This window comes from Choristoneura fumiferana, chromosome Z (genome assembly GCF_025370935.1).
Source record: "Choristoneura fumiferana chromosome Z, NRCan_CFum_1, whole genome shotgun sequence".
Taxonomy (NCBI): domain Eukaryota; kingdom Metazoa; phylum Arthropoda; class Insecta; order Lepidoptera; family Tortricidae; genus Choristoneura; species Choristoneura fumiferana.
The window spans coordinates 43,364,913-43,385,090 of NC_133472.1; the positions used below are offsets into that span (position 1 = coordinate 43,364,913).

The 20,178-nt window shown below is 42.8% G+C and overlaps 1 protein-coding gene across 1 annotated transcript in view; it reads left to right on the forward strand.

Moving 5' to 3' along the window:
* The window catches only part of LOC141437627 (laminin subunit alpha-like), a 98,199-nt gene that overhangs the window by 69,408 nt on the left and 8,613 nt on the right, over positions 1-20,178 (forward strand). Inside the window, 18 exon segments of the mRNA XM_074101079.1 lie at positions 453-726; positions 1,381-1,542; positions 2,597-2,784; positions 4,257-4,453; positions 6,836-6,969; positions 8,118-8,315; positions 9,154-9,302; positions 9,825-9,934; positions 10,690-10,858; positions 11,908-12,121; positions 13,517-13,672; positions 14,230-14,400; positions 14,664-14,847; positions 15,660-15,795; positions 16,649-16,875; positions 18,782-18,880; positions 19,891-19,998; positions 20,001-20,081. Of these exon segments, the coding sequence (XP_073957180.1) occupies positions 453-726; positions 1,381-1,542; positions 2,597-2,784; positions 4,257-4,453; positions 6,836-6,969; positions 8,118-8,315; positions 9,154-9,302; positions 9,825-9,934; positions 10,690-10,858; positions 11,908-12,121; positions 13,517-13,672; positions 14,230-14,400; positions 14,664-14,847; positions 15,660-15,795; positions 16,649-16,875; positions 18,782-18,880; positions 19,891-19,998; positions 20,001-20,081 (2,957 nt within the window).

A 20,178-nucleotide genomic window follows, 5' to 3' on the forward strand; every position in this document is an offset into this window, starting at 1 on the left:
CCTTCACTATAAATATCTTCGGTATGGTTTTTTGCTCTTGTCAAAGTCAGCTGTTCAAACTTGTGGCGGCCATTTTGTGACTTAGCAGGGAGATAAAGGAGGGTCTACGGTCCTCTAACTTTAGCAGAGCCTTGATCGACTGATTAGCGCTAACAGACGTTTATGAATCATGTTTTTTAGCATCGGGCCTTCAAGGAGCCTTCAAGGATGCTCTAACTTTTTATGAATAAGGCTGTTAGTGCTTGATATGCTAGCACCCTATAGATGAAGAAATTTGGGTTAAAAATCACCATGAAAGTGAGTGAGTGAATGAGATAGAGAATACTTGGTGGGAAGATGCGGTTTCATTTATTTATTAGCACACTTGCACAAAGCCGGCGTAGTTACCTACGCAAAAGCAGCATTGTAAAATTTATTTTCTAATGTTATTAAATCAAAAAAACTTTATTCAGGCAATCAAAAGTGGGCAGTAAGGTCGACTCGGTGTCGGAACTTAATATGGCCGCCATGAAAGACCTGATCGAAGCCGGTTCAGACATCAGCAACTCGTCGCGTCTCAACGTGGCGGCGACCGACATCGTCCAAAACGCCACAGTGGCGTTGGACAGCTTGAACTTCGCGAATGCCAAGCTGATGGAAGCGTTGGCGCAGTTGGCGGAGGACATACCGGCGTTGAACAATATGACGATTGTAGCGAGCAACCATGGGGAAGGGCTTAGGAGTCAGGTGCGTGTTTTGTAATTTAAAAATTAGACGACCAGATGGCCTAGTGGTTAGAGAACCTGACTACGAAGCTTGAGGTCCCGGGTTCGATTCCCGTGTCGGGGAAGATATTAGTATGAAAAATACGGATGTTTGTTCTCGGGTCTTGGGTGTTTAATATGTATTTAAGTATGTATCTATCTATATAATTATATTTATCCGTTGCTTAGTACCCATAACACAAGCTTTGCTAAGCTTACTTTGGGACTAGGTCAATTGGTGTGAATTGTCCCGTGATATTTATTTATTTATTTAAAAATAAATGCTGGAAGTTTTAAAGTATTCTTAGTATCTCGACGTGTATCGCTCGTATATTTTATATTTGAATAAGATCTCTAAAAACACCGCTTTCAAACTCAGGATGGCTAGGTACCAAAAGATTCCTTTTTTTAAATAGCCTGTATAGTGTCCCAATGCTGGGCAAAGTCCTCCCCGCTTGACCTCCACAACTCCCGTTCTGACGCTATGTCTGGCCAGTCCTTTGCGTACGTAAGTAGATACAGATAAAGATACCTTAAAGCTTAAAAAAAGTATAGTCCGGTAACGCAAAGAAGATTATTATTGTGGGATTGCAAGCCAGCAGGAAACTAAACGAAACCATGTATCCGTCCCTTTCAGGCGAATGAGCTCCGCGCGCAGGCAGAGCGAGAGAACAACAACACTCGCACCCAGCACGCGTTCAGCGCTGCTTCGGCTTACTCCAGCATTGTACAGGAGATCGCCGCCGCCAGGAAAGCTGCTGAGGAGGCGGAGGCGGCAGACGCAAAGACTACCGGCATTGTGAGTTCAGTACAATACTATGACTCTTTTCTCAAACATGACATATATATGGTTGGCCGGCAACCCCCTACTTCCCGGCCTCTACAGTAATGTACTATTTTATTGTACACCGACACAAGCTAACAATGATCTAAAAGAATTTCTTTGCTCACCCGCGACCTTATGATATAGCTACTTTTATGCAAGATATGCGTGTTCATGCAGTTCCTCCACCTCCGCACTGTAAGAACACACACAGATCACACAAACCCATCTATCACCACCACCACACTACACTGACGCGTTTCGAACTCAACCAGAGCTCATCTTCAGAGCAACACTACCGTACACCATGCCACCAAATGTTAGAGATCTTGCATAAACGTAGCTATCATAAGGTCGCGGGTGAGCAAAGAAATTATTTTAGATCATTGATATTGAGCTCTGCAAAGTAACGCCTGATTCAATAAATTGCAGGTGGTAGGACCTTGTGCAAGGTCCGCCCGGATTGCTACCACCATCTTGCTCGCTAATCCTGCCGTGAGCAGCAGCGCTTGCACTGTTATAACGTGTTTCGGCGTGGAGAGTAAGACAGCCGATGAAATTACTGGCACGTGAGGTATCCCATCTTAGGCCTCTAGTTTGGCAACGCATGTTAATGGGCGATGGTGATCTCTTACCATCAGGAGACCCACTTGCTCGTTTGCCAACAAGTCGAATAAAAAAAATTACATAGTTACAGAAAATACAAGAAATTTTCCGAGGTTAGCAGTAGGCCTTTCGCTTCAGAGCAATCTCTAAATCTTCTCTTTTTCTCTTCCGGTCAACTTTTACAATAGGTAAGGAATCATTTTAGCAGGATGAACGACAACTCGCCACTTGCATCCACCGGTTTCCCGCAACTCTCATGATATCGTCAGTCCACCTGGTGGGAGGCCTGCTAACGCTTCGTCTTGCGGTTCGTGGTCACTCGAGGACTTTCTCCCCCAACGGTTATCTGTTCTTCGAGCGATGTGGCCCGCCCATTGCCACTTCAACTTGCATGTATACCTGGATTAACTAATTTTTTTTTTAGAACAAACGTCTAAACGACACAGTGGAGCCTTCACTTAACCGCTCGAACACGCTGGCCAACGAAGCCTGGATGCTGCTCAGCGCTGTGAGGGACGGACTCGCGCCGAACCAGACGCAAGCCGAGCAAGCTCTCGCGCAGACCTGGGAGACCATGGGCAAGTGTGCTGAGCGGAACAGCGCCATTGCCAAGTAAGTAAGAGTACCGCTTGACTGAGTAGATAAACTGCTCGCGAGCGCTGACCAATGAAGCGTTGATGCTGCTCAACGCTGACGAACTAGACGAAAGCCGAGAAAGGTCTCGTACAACCTTGACGGACCATGCGCAAAACCTTTGGTACGCCGTAGGTATGTTTTAGGTATTCAAAAAGAAAGAAGAGTTGGATTCTAATTAGGAAGTTTTTAGGCTCAAATTCCATTGGGGGGGGGGGGTTGAGGCCCGTGACGGATCCGAACAAAATTGGACTCTAATTACGTAAGCATAAGGTACACATTACATTGGTAGCCTGGATGGATCCGTTACACGGCATACCAAAGGTTTGAAAGAAGAAGAAAGAATGAAAATACATTTATTTATAGCCATAAAAACAAATACAAAACATACGTGACGCTAAACAGGTCCCCACTCAGCATAATGCCACGGCAAGCCGTGGCGCTGATTTTCAGTGAGGACCTTATCTAAAAACTAACTTAAAACAAAAATTAAGAAAAAAAAACTTATTATTAAATTGTATGGCAACACCGGCTTAAACAGTTCTATCGTGTGTGTAGTTGAATTGTTATAAGTCACCGCCAAAAGTATACTTTGCAAATATGAATATTGCATATTACTTACCTACTATTAAAAAGGTTATTTAATAACAATATGCTACATACTTACCTGGCTCCTTGCAAAAAAACACAGGTATTTAAAACACTGTTTGGACAGGTAAACCGCTCGCGAACGCTGACCAATAAAGCCGTAAGCCGCATTCACAATGAATACCTGAATATCAGTCGTGTTGTATTGTGATGCTCTCTGTCTCTCTCTATAGCTTTGATGCGATACAACACAGGCCGTCACAACACACTGCATCAAATAAATGTGAACGCAACCATACAAAATGTATGAAACCAATACCGTTTTGATATGCATGTACCACACTGTTATTCCGACGTAATAAGGCCGTGGAAACATATTTTTGAGTGTTTCACATAGATACATAGTTTTGCACTTGACTGTACTTATAATCTAAGTATAAATTACGGGACTACTGAACTAGAATGATGCATTATGCATAGTATGCGGTTCTGCAGTGCGTCCACTATGTTTGCCGAAGCGCGAGTAGATAGCTTTAATGCTATACTACGAAAAAAAAAAAGGCATCGCTTCTGACAAGAATACGTGGCAGCACTAACAGCCTCCTGAAGATGATAGCTGTAAGAGATGAGTGCTCTATAATGCAAAATTTAATTAATACCACACTATCACTCGTCCAATATGTATACTAACATAGTTATAAGCAAATTACTAAAAATGTATGGATCTTTGTTGTCTGAATAAATAAATGAATTATTATTATTATTATTATTCAAGACCCACAATCTATTGCTACTCGTATAATTTAACACGTAGCGTGGTGATACCGCTTAATCAATCCGCCTAATCGATGTATTCCCCACAGCACCCTGCCGAGCCTCGCCCAGTTCTCTCTCCAAACGGAGATGGACAAAGCCGCCGAGGTCAACGACACAGTGAAAAACACGTTGGGCGTGATGGCGCGACTTGGGAACGACTTGACCGCAAGCAAGCAGTTCGCCCTGACGCTGCCCAAGCTCGCCGACGAAGCTCGGAAGATGAAGGATAACGTTGAGAACCTGGGTAAGTAAATAAACAATACCTAGCAAACATAAAGTTGGAAAATCCCCGACTTTTTCACTTCAAAGTTCAATGTCGTCAAGATTGGTTTTTTGGGATGTTTTTGTATTTTTTATTTCAATTCCAAATTTTTACTTTTACGGTCAAATTCAAATTCAAATGATTTATTCAGTAAATAGGCCGCAATGGGCACTTTTACACGTCATTTTTTAAACTACCAGCGCTTTCGGAAAGACCGTCATTGCCAATAAGAATGCGCCGCAAGAAACTTGGCAGAAAGTCATTTTTTCATAATAATATAATTACAAATAAAATACTTAAAAACTATATTATACAATTAAAGAAAAAAAAATACAAAAAATAATATTAATAAAAATACAGGGATGTATGGGGTCCCTTAGTTACAATACTAAACACTAACTACTTATATCTAAACTATATCTACGTTCAGTGGAAGTGTAGAATGCTTCCACCGTCATAAATTTTAAAATAAAATCATCCCGTAAAACCTAAATTGAAAATAAAAACTGAAATATAGATGCACAGAAAAAATAAGACCAGCACTGGGAATCGAACCCAGGTCCTCGGCATGCCGTGCCGCGTGCTATACCGCTACACCACTGCTGGACATCGGTACAGACAAGAATTTCCCCTATGCACCACATATCTCAGCTTGTTTGCCTCTTATTTAGCCACTTAAGCAGTGACGCTAGCGACATCTATACCGTAGCCCTCATCAAGAAACTTTCGGCATTCCATTAGAACTAACCGCTCACCCGGACAAGAGATATCGTTACTAAAAGGTACCTGGGTTCGATTCCCAGTGCTGGTCTTATTTTTCCGGTTTTTCTGTGCATCTATATTTCAGTTTGTATTTTCAATTTCAATGTCGTCGTTGATACTGCAATACCGTTTTTAAAACTAGCTTTTTCCATAAGGTATAATTTTCACTGTCAGAAGAGTACCAACATTGTACTGTTCTGTCAATGAAAATTGTACCTTATGGAAAATGCTAGTTACGCGGTATTACAGTATCGACGACGATATCTCAAAAACGGGTAAACCGATTTTAATGAAACATCACTAGAAAACCTGATTCCAACCGTTTAAGAGCTACGGTGCCAAAACAGACACATAGCGGTCAAACTTATAACACCACTCTTTTTGTGGTGGATGCGGAAAGCACAAGACCGGTCTGAGTGGAGAGCCTGGGGGGAGGCCTATGTCCAGCAGTGGACGTCTTTCGGCTGACATGATGAGATCTTTAGTTCTGGACACAGTAATTTAAAAAATGCTTTCAATAGAAAGCATTATTAGAGTATTGCAAATTAACATAAGCTACTTTTGATCCCGGGAAAAAGCTTAGTTCCCGCGGGACGCAGGCGAAGTAGCGGGCAAGTCGTAGTTAAATAAAATACAGGACATGTATTGTATATTGATGACATCTTTCAAGAAGAACTTTCTTTGAAGCCGTGGTGGCCGAGTGGTTTGACCTATGGCATCTCAAGCAGAGGATCGTGGGTCCAAACCCCGGCTCGCACCTCTGAGTTTTTCGAAATTCATGTGCGGAATTACATTTGAAATTTACCACGAGCTTTACGGTGAAGGAAAACATCGTGAGGAAACCTGCACAAACCTGCGAAGCAATTTAATGGTGTGTGTGAAGTTCCCAATCCGCACTGGGCCCGCGTGGGAACTACGGCCCAAGCCCTCTCATTCTGAGGGGAGGCCTGTGCCCTGCAGCGGGACGTATATAGGCTGGGATGATGATGATGATGATATCTTTCAAACCTCACCCGGTTTCCACCGAAAACATTTTCAAAGCAACATGTATCCTCACTAAATGTGTAACATTCAGGTTGAATTTCCTCAACCATAAACTAAAATAACCTAACCAACAGAAAGTTGCAAAAACCCCCGACTTTGTCACTTCAAATTCAATATCTCAAAAAGTTGGAAAACCCCGACTTAGTCACTTCAAAACTCAATGTCTCAGAAACGGCTAAACCGATTTTGATGAAACATGTCAAGGACCATAGCTCGAAAACCTGATTTCAAATAAAGAAAACCGCATTCAAATCGGTCCACCCGTTTAAGAGCTACGGTGCCACAGACAGACACACAGATACAACAGACACACATAGCGGTCAAACTTATAACACCCCTCTTTTTGCGTCAGGGGTTAAAAAGTTGCGTAGATTTCTAGTTTCCTGAACTTTACCACCTACCCGCTTTAGTTCATAGATTTTTCTTCACCATGTTTGTGTGGTCCTACCCTCTCTTACCTAGATTTAAGTTAAATTAATATTGTTTTTCTCTATAAGTGATTTTTTTTGTAAATCTTTTGAGTAATAAATATCTTAAGCCATAGAGTTTCTTTCGCAGTGAACAATATCGACGGCACCAATCCCAAGTTATCGGAGAAGTATCTCAGCGTCGAGGAGAAGCAGAAGGACTTCGAAAAGAGACGGGCCGAAGCCGACAAGAGGCTCAAGAAAGTCAACGATCTCATAGAACAGGTGAGGTTATCATGAAGTACAGCGGCGTCTTTAGCCCATGTAGCGCCCGTGTGCAATTATTACTTTAGCGCCATCTAGGAAGCGCGCGGTCAAAATGGAATAGGTACAAAGTGCCGCGGCCGGCGCCCCTAACACCGCTGCGCCCGTGTGCAACGCACACCCTGCACTATAGGTAAAGACGCCTCTGATGAAGTAGTAAGACCTTGTGCAAGGTCCGCCCGGATTGCTATCACCATCTTGCTCGCTAATCCTGCCGTGAAGCAGCAGTGCTTGCTTGTGTTTCGGCGTGGAGAGTAAGACGGCCGGTGAAATTACTGGCACTTGAGGTATCCCATCTTAGGCCTCTAGGTTGGCAACGCATCTGCAATCTCCCTGGTGTAGCAGGTGTCTATGGGTGGTGGTGATCTCTTACCATAAGGAGACCCACTTGCTCGTTTGCCATCCAGTAGAAAATAAAAAAAAGTAGTTATTACCACAGATCGGAATGAGGGTTTCTTGACAGGAAAAATAACGCTAGATGTCGTTAGTATCGAGACGTCCGTTTGAAGTTACAGTTTTCCTTGCGATAAGCAGAGGGTCGTGGGTTCAAACCCCCGGCTCGCACCTCCGAGTTTTTCGAAATTCATGTGCGGAATTACATTTGAAATTTACCACGAGCTTTGCGGTAAAGGAAATTATCGTGAAGAAACCTGCACAAACCTGCGAAGCAATTCAATGGTGCGTGTGCAGTTCCCAATCCGCACTGGGCCCGCGTGGGAACTATGGCCCAAGCCCTCTTGTTCTGAGGGGAGGCCTGTGCCCAGCAGTGGGACGTATATAGGGATGATGGTAAATCTAATTCACATACAAAGGTAGTTTTTTTTATATTGTATGATTCTAGAATTTGACTTTAAAAGACGATTGACAGCGGTATACAGGCCGGGACGCAGATTGCTCCCGACAGCCTGAGCGGCTGGAACTATCTATGTAATCTAATTATAAGTTCTAAAATAAAAGCAGAATACTCAAGAATTATTTGAACTGAGTTTAAATTCACGCGCGTAGATCCCCATTACCTAAGCTCTTGCCAAGTTACAGTCCCCACAGTACACTACGTGGTACTAAGCGGTACTGATGGAACCAAAATAAATCCTTCCATCCATTCCCAGGCACGTACGGTGGCCAACCGGATCACAGTTGGCGTCAACTTCGACCGCTTCGCGACGCTCCAGCCCCGTCTTCCGGACACCATCGACGAGATGTCCACGTCCACTCACGTCTCCGCATACTTCCGGACCAGGGAGAAGGACGGCTTCATATTGTACCTCGGCAATCCGGAGGGCACCATGCTGAGGAGGACCAAGTCGGTGAGTTGATACAACCGCCCCTAAAGAGATTTTCAGTTCTCATGCTCGTAAAATTGGTGTTTATGCTGGATCTAGGCGACATAAAATGACTTTTTATGCTCTAGTGCATAAAGTAAAATCTTCGTCTATTATCCTAGCAATCAGGCCATGGCAAACAGCCACAAAGATAAAAGTTTTTTTTTATATTTTTTAATCTCTATATAACTAAAATAAAACAATGAAATAAATCATAATTAATCTAGAAAACTAAATATTTGTAATTATTTAGCAAAGCATGAAAAATAAAAGGTACCTACTTTAAGTGAACAATATTTCCACTGTTGTTATTTCATCTCCCCGCAATCGAAGTGAAAAGCGGAGTCTAAAACCCAAGCTACTCGTATAAACCCATTTTCCTTTCAACGTGTCTATTCACCCTCGCTGTACCGGCTCGGGTGCCTATATGAACGTCTCGTGTAAAATGGCTCGTTTTATGCTCTTGTTGTACAATCTACTGAAAAATACATTATGAACACATGTCAGGTAATTGAACGTCGTTCTCATCGCTACCCCAAAACGAAGAAACAACACCACACTCCGGCCAGAAGTAGGAGCCCAGGAACATCTGCTGGTGATTGCCAAGCACATGAAGTCTGAGGGGCTGTCTCACCATCCATCGATTAATTTTAACTGACGGATAAATGTGATGCCGTCTCCGTCTATTCGAACAAAACAAACAGAGACGGCATCACATTTATCCGTCAAATAAATTTTATCAATGGATGGCGAAATTGTTAGCCCCTTGAGACTCGAGCGGGAGGATTTGGATTACAAGATTACTAACGAAGCCTCCTTCCAGGACGACTTCATGGCGATAAGCATCCAGAACGGCTATCCTTACCTGGTGATGGATATCGGTGACAGCGCGGAGTCGGCGCGGGAACCGACCCGCATCAGCAGCGAGAAGTTCGTGGCTGACGACCGCTGGTATCAGGTCATCGTTGACAGGTGAGCCACAGAACTTATCACAAACATAGTATTTACTGATGTGGCGGTTATGAAATTCTGGAATTCCCATGAGAATCAAAATCAAAACGTTTAAGTATTCTGTAAGTAGGCCGCAAAGGGTTATTTTACATGTCACTTATTAGTACTGCCAGCGCTTTCGGAAAGACCATCGCGAAGAGAATGCGCCGCAAGAAACTTGACGATTTTTTTTTCAGAACAAATTAATATAAGTACAATTATTTTAAGTATTAAAGCCAGCAAAATAAAGTACGAGTAAATTAAAAATAAAAAACACGTAAAAATAATACAGGGCTGTATGGCATCCCTCAGTTAAAAAACTAGGTCTAAACATCTTAACTACATCTACGGTTATTGGAAGTGTAAAAAAAAGGTTCCACTTTCAAACAGTCAAAGGGATCTCACGATTCTCATCATCTAGCTATATTTCACCAGTCAAGATACCCTTATTGATGAAATTTCCTTCTCAAACCTGTCAATCCTTACGTTATTTTTATCATCCAGAGTGGGCCGCAACGTCAAACTGTCAATTCGAGAGAGCCTGGACAACGGCACAGAAGTAACACACCCCAAGGAAGCTGTTCTGCCGGGACAACACACCATATTCAACCTGGGTACGTCACTGCAAAACCATCTACAGTTATTTCAACGCTTAGTGCCAGAACCGTAAACTACTTGTTATGTGGATGATATGCTTTTACTCGTGAAGGACCATGTGTGCAAAAGATCTGATCCGCAAATGACAATATCTTATTGTACCTACGTATCTGATAGGATGACGACAGGTGTCGAGTCGACAAACAGTGGAAATTATCAAATTATAAACATGCTTACGGAGCGAGAGGCACGTCTGTGCTCTATTGATAGGCATCACATTACTGAGTATAACAATCGTTTATTCATTGTTACAACAACACAAGAAACTCACATTTTCTATTTCTGTATGTCCGTACGTAATGGCGGCAGCAGAGGAAGAGCAAGGAGCAAAGAGCTCTCATAAAACCATAAATATAGACGTTTTCGTCAATGCCAATTATAGAGTTATTTAAGGCAGAGATACACTACCCAACAACTACTCTATATATAACACATGGTCGTGGTCAACGGACAAAAAATAGGTGCTGAAAGTTTGTCCAGGAGGTTAGTTTTGGTTTCGGGGGATCCTAAAGCTGTCGCTTGTCTCGCTAAAAAGCGCGGGATTGCGGTCCAAACAGGTAACGCGGCCTGTGTTTTGGGGTCCACACCTTTGACGTCTCTCGACGACTTGTTTGCCCTGTTTGGGGTGGAGTGTAGGTGGGTTAGTTCATTTTAAGTTATGGTGATGGATTGTGCTTTTCCTTTATATATACGAGTAACGCATGGTTTGCAGATCGCCAGAAGTCGAAGCTGTACGTTGGCGGAGTGCCTTCCAACGCGAAACTCCAGGGCATCAGCTTCCCGGCCTTCGTGGGTCAGATTGAGGAGCTCATGGTGGGAGACACTCCTGTGGGACTGTGGAACTTCGAGGCGGCGGAGAAGCTGAAGGGGGCGAGGCAGAGGTTAGTTGCATCGTCATCATGTCATAGGGAGCCTACTGCTGGTCATAGGCCTACCACAAAGAATTCTAGTTGCTTCGGTTGGAAGTGACCTGCATCCACCCGCGGCTTTAACCAGGTCATCAGACCATCTCGTTGGTTGTGGTTGGTTGGTTAGTTTCTTGCTATTGGCTTATTTGCACCATAACCTCGTAAGACCTAATCAAATTTAAAGTTAATTCTGAACGTGACTGATAGCTGCGATGGATGCTCACGCCACTCTTGGCTCTTCCCAGTGGTCCAGTTGGTATAACTCTAGCTCGCAAATGAAACCGGATGGACCGATTTTTTTTGTTTTAATATAATCTTACTATTCAATGCATACTCATTTACCAATGTTAAGGTCTGACCAAGACTGCTTTTTTAATCTCGGCCGAGACGAGACCGAGACCGAGAATTAAATATATCAATAAAATATCTCAATGCTTGAAATTATTAGCGTTTCGCTTGTTACTCTTGTTATCGGGTGTCAGTAAGTTGCAAGTTAGTACCAGACGCACGAGCCCCGACGAGGCGACCAATCAAAATCCTAAGGAAAACTCGTGTCATCGCGGTAAATTGCGCGCCAATATTTAAATTGAGTGCCGCCGCGGAGTCTCGGTCGCGGCCGAGAAACTCGGCTGTTTTGGGCCGAGACCGAGACCGAGATCTCGGCCCGATTTTAGGCCGAGATTTGACGATGACCGAGATCTCGGTCGGACCTTAACCAATGTCACTGGGCTCGTATGCAAACGCTATTTCAGTAAAATTAAAGAGTTAACTTCTTTTAGTTCAATTTGACTCACTTCCAGTAGTGGAATTAATTTAAATTTTGGCGTGCTTAAGTAATTGCTTATATAAATCCGGTGACAATACCATAATATGGCAGTGACATCTTAGTGGTCCAACCAGAATCATCTCCGCAGGCTTGGTGGGGAAATGTAGTTTGGATGACAATGCAAGGACAATTAACAAAAGTACAGTCAGCAAAAAGGCTTGCATTTAATTTTTTTTAACAAAATCTTCTTCCTCAGGGACAAGCTGATCACTCCGTCTTCCGGAGCCCAGGAGTACCGCTTCAACGGGCGTGCGCACGTAACCATGCCGGCGCGAGCGTACGTCCAGTCCCAGAAGAACCAAGTTCTGCTGTTCTTCAGGACTTACGCCAAGAAGGGACTCATCTATCTGCTGGGGGATAAGCAGAGCTTCTTCTCTATATCCATGCAGGACGGAAAAGTGTACTTACAGGTTTGTGTGAAACCCTCACTTTACAGCAGCATGGCTTAACCCAATGAGGGCTATCGCGTATGAATTCGCCGCTAGAGGCGCTAGCGTAGCGTGAGGTCTGCGAAATGTCAAATATCATAGTTTTTGGGTGAGCTACGCGGGTTTATATATAATTAGAATAATTTTGTGAATATTTTGCAATATCTGAAATTAGTTATGACAAATATGCGTTTCGGGGCAATGAATGTCTGTGTTTTGAGACAGTTTTGTCTTTCGGAAACCTTTGTCCTCCCTTTTTTCCTAACAAAACGGGGACTATGCAACACTGTGGCATGCTCGATATTTTTATGATACGGTTTTAAGGTGTATTAAATATGATTTTAATCTAAAAAAAACCTCACGCAACAGTGCGCCATCTAGTGAGACAAAAAACGATAGCCCTCATTAAGATTGGTTTTTTGGAATCTTTTTTGTATTTTTTATTTTGGTCCAGCAGTGGTGTAGCGGTATAGCACACGGCACGGAATGCCGAGGACCTGGGTTCGATTCCCAGTGCTGGTCTTATTTTTCTGTTTTTTTTGTGCATCTATATTTCAGTTTGTATTTTCAATTTATGGCCTAACCCGTCTAGCGCCAGGCTCTAAAAAAGTATGTGGCCATAACGCTCAAGAATATTCTCGACTCTAATTTTTTTGGGACCCTTACACAGGGCACTGTGTTCAAAACACCGTTGTGTGCACAAGGCGCTCGAAGGGTTATTAAATTATACAAGTATACTGGGCGAGGTGACCTTATCCACTCGTACTCAGGTCACTAGAAGCAATTTTTGTCATCAGGGCGCACTGGGTGAGGTGACCTTCGTACACTCAAGGTCACTTGGTTCTTGCCTTCATTCAATGAGGGCTATCGCGTATGAATTCGCCACTAGAGGCGCTAGTGTAGCGTGAGGTCTCCGAAATGTCAAATCTCATAGTTTTTGGGTGAGCTACGCGGGTTTATTTATAATTAGAATAATTTTGTGAATATTTTGCAATATCTGAAATTAATTATGGCAAATATGCGTTCCGGGTCAATGAATGTCTGTGTTTTGAGACAGTTTTGTCTTTTGGAAACCTTTGTCTTCTCTTTTTTCCAAACAAAACGGGGACTATGTAATACTGTGGCATGCTCGATATTTTTATGGTACGGTTTTAAGGTGTATTAAATATGATTTTAATCTAAACTTTGTTTTCACGCCCGTAATAACAGACTTTGAAAGCCACACTTAAAAACCTCACGCAACAGTGCGCCATCTAGTGAGACTAAAAACGATAGCCCTCATTTATGTCACGTAATATTGACTCTCCCTTTGTAGCAGAGGTATAGCTATTTTTACCTTCAGTTTTGTCACATATATTGACTCTTCTATTATTGCAGGTGTCACTCGGCAACCCAGAAGACCTGGTAATAATAGGCACGAGCAAGACATACAACGACGGCAAATGGCACATGCTGGACGCGGGACGGTACTTCGCCAACTGTTCGCTGCGCGTTGACAATGAAATCAACAGAGCTGTGTCTACTTCCAAACAGGTAGGTCCTACAATACAATACGGATTCATATCGGCTCGAATAAATGTTCAAAGTCATTATGTATTAAATGATATTGTAACGGATAACTCACGCCTTAAATCGAGTTCAGCTTGACATGTTTCGGGCTAATTCGTAGCCCTACTTCCTAGGAGCAACGCGACTCGACGGCTGCACTGCGCGCCACCGCTCACAAAAATTCGCGAGATTGAGATTTTGGAGAGCGGTGGCGCGCCCGTGGGTATATCGGGACAAAAAGTAAATTTCATCTAAATCCGTCCAGCCGTTTTAGCGTGAAGAGGTAACGAACAAAAATTCCTGTGCCCTGGGAATTCTCAATTTTTACATCGTGGTCTTCCTGACTAAATCCCTGCTTGAAATTTCAAGATTTTATCACGATCCAGGGAGAATCTCTCTCTCGGTTCTCGAATGGTGACCTGGTTAAAGCTGCAGGTTCACTATGGATGCAAGCCGCTTCCAACCGAAGCTGGAGGTCTAGGGTAGGCCAGGTCGTCCAGTGGCTGATATGATTAACAATTCACCAATTATCTGTTTCCCAGGTGGAGATCACAGCTCTGGACGACATGAACTTCGGAGGCAACACCAAGGGCATCCCGCAGATCTTTGATAAGGGCTTCGACGGCTGTATGCGGCAGATCACAGTGGACGGCGTCGACGTTGATCTAAGCAAGGACAGCATCGAGTCCATTGGCGTTGGGGACGGCTGCAAGGTGAGACTGATAAAAAATACGAATTTAGATATTTAGCACTATATGTGCACAGCAGAGCTCGCAGACTGGTGCCAAAAAAAAATATACATTGTAAATTAAATAAAGTTGTTTTTTCTATGTTTGTCGTAAATGTATTTTTGAACCAACGAGAATTGGAACACAAAAGACAATCTGTTTTCCTAAAAAACTCAAATCCAAAATCCGTCACCTATCAGCCGGTACGGAACCCAAAAAAAAGGTTAACATTCACGTTTCTTCCTCAGTACGCGTCACTGGTGTCGCTGACTGGCACAGACAGCTATCTCCGCTACGTCGATCTCACCTTAGACAATCTACAACTGACGCTGAAATTCAAGACTGAGCAGCCAGACGGTCTGATCTTCGTGTATTTGAACAGGATGCAGACGACCGCTATGCAGGACAGCATATCGCTTTCTATTGTAAATGGTAAGTTGCCTTCAACCAAGGAAGTGGGGTCAAAAAGGGGGAAATATGCGATCTAACCGTTGCAGGAAGCTGGACGTCCACTGCTGAACAAGAGCCCGTAAAACGCCACATCCACTGGTTGCCCGTAACTCTCACGGTGTTCTCTCACACAGACCTCTCTCCTCCATAGGTTATCTGGTCTTCGAGCGATGTGACCCGTCTATTGCTAGTTCAACTAACATACTCTTCGAGCTATCAAGGAACTAATGAATGAACGTAGAAATATGTACCACCGGTTTGGTAAACACTTCTGTCAAGAAGAAATCAACAAGAAACGAGATTTTTTATACTCGTATAACAGGGGACAAAGGAGTATGTCGCCTGATGGCAAGCAATCACCGCCGCCTTTGGACACCCATAACATAAAGCTGAATTTCGGATGCATTGCTGGCTCTTTCCCCGCTTCTCTCCCCTTTTTTCTTTTCGGCATTTCTTCAGCACGACTTAGGCCGCTTGTAGACGTCCGTTGTGTTCACCGGACAAAGAACCGTTTTTTGCTGTTTAGTATTGGCTTCACCGCCGGAGAAAGGAGAACCCTAAAGTTGATAATCGTTTGCATGTCATAAAACAATAATGCCAATAGACGTGTCTGTCAACTTGAAAGTTCGACTTTAGCGACATATTCATTTGATAGGAAGTTGTTTAAAAATTGGTAGACCATTTATTTGGCTGATGTTACATACATTGTAAGCCATACAACACCGCACGTCCGGCAAAAAAGCGTCCCTACCTCACCTTCTATAACTTAGCTTCTTAAATGTTAACTTTCATAGGTAAACTGGTCCTGATGAGTCCCCGCGACACGTTGGATACAGGCATGCACACCTACAACGACTCGCAATGGCACGTCGTCACGGTCACGCACGGCGCGGCTCTCAAGATGCGCGTCGATGACTTCGACCACTACAGGTTTGTTCCAACAGCCTATATAATAATTAGGGCCCGGAATTTTGCGTGCGGCTATTGATAGATTGTATGGAGAGAGCACCGCTTTTTATCGATGTTATCGACAAATCGATAGTTTTTTTTAATTAAATAAAACCTCAAACTAATGATAAAGTCTCTACTGTAACATGGTATAGGTGATTTGATCAAATCTGTGAACTGGCGTAGATAGATACTTACTCAGTGGCGTAGCTACCGGAGGCAAGACGGGGCAGCCTAAAAAAACATAATATCTTTATTCAATTTAAGCTATAACAAGCACTTATGAATGTTAAAAAAAAATCATCACCGGTTCGGAAAAACCTCTGTTAAAAAGAATCCGGCAAGAAACTCAACAAGGTATATATTTTTTTGAACAGTTTTACAATATTAATAAATGATATGTACACATCACAAGTATTTAACACAACTTTATTTTTAACACAGTAGGTTCGCTATTTGAAGGGATCGCTAATGTGGATCAGAATCATTTCCAAAGAAAAATTTTATAATACGCCTTTGATATTAATGTCTTCTTGACAATATATCTGAATTTTGTATCTGTTTCATTTATAATATTTTTTGGAATTTTATTATAAAAACGTATGCAACTTCCCAAAAATGATATTTTGCCGTGCCCCGGTGCCCCCAGGCTCAGGGGGCCCCTCGGACTCTGACTTACCAACTAGAAATTGAACTAGTGAAAATTTCTCCCACATTCGGAATATTATTCGGCCCTAGTTTATTTTTTGCTCCAGGGCTTTTGGTTACCTAGATACGCCACTGTACACTACTGATATTGAATTATGCCATTCCTCAACATAATCATTATCCCCAGTTCGGACACAGCGCCGGACCCCCTCCACATCCTGGAAGGCGTCCTCCTGATAGGAGGCACTCAGCCGAACTACGTGGCCACCTACAAGGCGGGCACCAAGTCGGCGTTCCGCGGCTGCATAGCCGACGCCACCATCAACGGGAGAGTCCTGAACCTCCTGGAGCCAGTCAGCAGGCATGGAGTCACGTTCGGACGATGCGGGGAGACCATCAGTGGGTTCAATCCAGGTTGGTGCTAGATAGGCTTGTACTAATGTAGTGAGTAATGATTTGTCATTGTATTTTGTCAAAGTTCGCATTTATCTTGCTTTCTTAACTAGCTTACTGAAGTTTACCATGTAGTGTGAGCTGCGCCATACACACACACTATATCTATATGCTTATAATCAGTGGCGTAGAGTAGTGGGTGCGGCAATTTTGAGGGGGCGGCAAAATTCCATAATAAATAATAGTGAATAATATCTAGATAACAATATATTGCACTATCTTTTTGCATATTCAGACCGTTTAGAATGTGCACGAAATTATGGTTACTTTATTACTATGACGAAATCGAGGAATCGGGAAATAATGTATCAATCTTGTATAGGTACATACTAGTTTTTTAACACCTAAACAAGCGGGTGATACCCACGCTACGGCACTGCAGGGCTACTACGAAACTCGAAACTCGAAGTTCGTGTCGTGCGGTCCCTCTCGCTCTCGTATTAAATTGTATACGTGTCAGAGGGACCGCACGACACGAACTTCGAGTTTCGTAGTAGCCCTGCTGCTTATAGTGCCCGGCCGCTAATAAGTCTTGACACATTGCGCAAACATGCATAAAGTTCCTGATTATTGTTATTGTCAACCATTGAAAAAGTGCTATATTTACTTCTCTGTCGCACGCAACAAGTAAGCATGTTGCATTTAAAAAAAAATAGAAACCCTGAAGCCGTTTGTTTCAGACCATGAGATCCATATTAGGTGTTAGATTTAAAGGTATCATCATCCCAGCCTATATACGTCCCACTGCTGGGCACAGGCCTCCTCTCAGAACAAGAGGGCTTGGGCCATAGTTCCCACGCGGGCCCAGTGCGGATTGGGAACTTCACACACACCATTGAATTGCTTCGCAGGTTTGTGCAGGTTTCCTCACGATGTTTTCCTTCACCGCAAAGCTCGTGGTAAATTTCAAATGTAATTCCGCACATGAATTTTAATAATTTGTTTTCTGTATCGCTTACTATATCTGGTGTACAATAAAGAGTCTTTGTATTGTATTGTATTGAATTTCGAAAAACTCAGAGGTGCGAGCCGGGGTTTGAACCCACGACCCTCTGCTTGAGAGGCGATAGGTCAAACCACTAGGCCACCACGGCTTCTGATTGAGATTTAAAGGTATAGAAATTATTAACTAATTTTATACTAAAACTATATTTTTGTCTATGATTCATAATGTTAATAATCAGATATTTCATAGGTTTGCAAAGTATCAGGACTTAATTCATAACGGCCGTTGACTGTGGGTCGAATGAAACGACTCGTTAAATATAATAATGATCTAACTTCACTTGCGTACTTCGTTTGATCACTTCCGGCTTGTTTCACCACTCACTGTTAAATTTTAAGGTATAGATAAACGTGCTGTTGTCTCGTGTTTATTCTGACAAAACAGAGACGGCATCACATTTATCTGTCACGTAAAACTTATCAATGAGTGGTGAAACAGGGCTTTAAGAGCGTATGTGCCTGCTGAGCTGGCAACGTTGCATTTTTGTTAGTTTTTCTCGATTATTCCATAAAAATTGAATGAAAATTTATAATGTTGTCTGATAGAACACTTCTTAATATATAAGTTAATGTGTCTACTCCAATAACTATTCGTTACAGACTTTTATTTTCTTTAAAAACCGGTCATAAACATTAATTAGTTTTTAAGGAATCTAAAAGTCTATCACAAATAATTATTGCAGTAGACACATTAAGTATTAAGTAACTTATATATTAAGAAGTGTTCTATCAGAAAGTATTTTTAATTTTCATTCAATTTTTATGGAATAATCGAGAAAAACTAATAAAAATGCAGCGTTGCCAGCTGAGCAGGTATAAACGCTGTTAATTCGCTTTGAGCTGACGAAACGCACGTTCCTAGACAACCATGTGTGGCCGGATCCCGTGCGCGGGGACGTGCTGCCGACGCCGGCGCCCCCCGACCAGGATGCGGAAGTTGTCACCAAGCAGCCGGGGCCAGGTCAGTGTCGCCATCTAGTTTTAGCTACGAAAGTATGACTCATGGCCAGTGATCGGCGATTGCCTACAACCAAATTCAAAAATCGAAGTTCGTATCGTACCGTCCCTCTCACTATCGTATTGAATAACAGAAGCGACGGCGGGACAGGAAGATACGTATTTCGCATTTTGCACTTCCCAGCAGCCCAGGCCAGCAGGGCTACTACGAAACTCGAAACTCGAAGTTCGTGTCGTGCGGTCCCTCTCGCTCTCGTATTAAATAGTATAAGTGTCAGAGGGACCGCACGACACAAACTTCGAGTTTCGAGTTTCATAGTAGCCCTGCAGTTGCGATTTTTTTTAACGCAACGTTAAGGAAATAGTACTATTGTGCTAATAAAGATAGGTCATAAATATGTTTTTGTGTGTTTTTATTTTATTACAATATATCAGTAAAGAGTATGCTTACATTTTTTTTGTTTTTATTTGTTGTTTTTAGGGCATTTTCACTAAACACACCCTTTATTTTTTTTTTCAATTTTGGAAAAAATATGGTTTTTCCTACTCAGAATCTAAAGCACAATCGATTCAGATGGTTTAAAAAAATGTCCCCAAAAAATGATAGTTTTATGACGTTTCTTTCATACAGTCGGTATGAGCGTCACAAAACTGACTCATAAAATTTGTATGAAAAAATTAAATATGTTTCGAAAAAAAAGGTACAGCCTAGTTTTTTTTTAAAAGCCCTTTGACGTTAATGAGAATTCCCTCGAGTTTTATTGTGAAATCCTGTAATTTCAATTCATGCTGGGCCTTAATGATTTACGCTTGTAAAGCCTCGAGTATGGCTAATTCATCATCATCATATCAGCTATAGGACGTCCACTGTTGGACATAGCCTCCCCCATAGACCTCCAGTTGCCTCGGTTGGAAGCGACTGGTATCCACTCTGAAACCACGACTTTGACTAGGTCATCTGTCCATCTCATGGCTAATTACAGTCGTTTTATTAGTTCTTTTTCCTTTCTCTAGAGGTGGACAACCGTCCGCCGCCGACGCCAACGCCCGCGCCGACGACGCTCGCGCCGGCGCCCACGACCCCCTCGACCCCCGCGACCACGCGGCCCACGACCCCCCGCCCGATCCCCAGCCCCAACCCGGCTGTGCTCTGGCGTACGATCCCCAGTATAGTATCGGGGATCCGTATGAGGGGTATCGATTTGGTGAGTGTATTCAGAATAATGAGAGTTTCGGCAAAAACATAGTTATATAGTAATGCATGAAAATAAAAGGTACATAGTTAGTGAACAATTGTTTCCA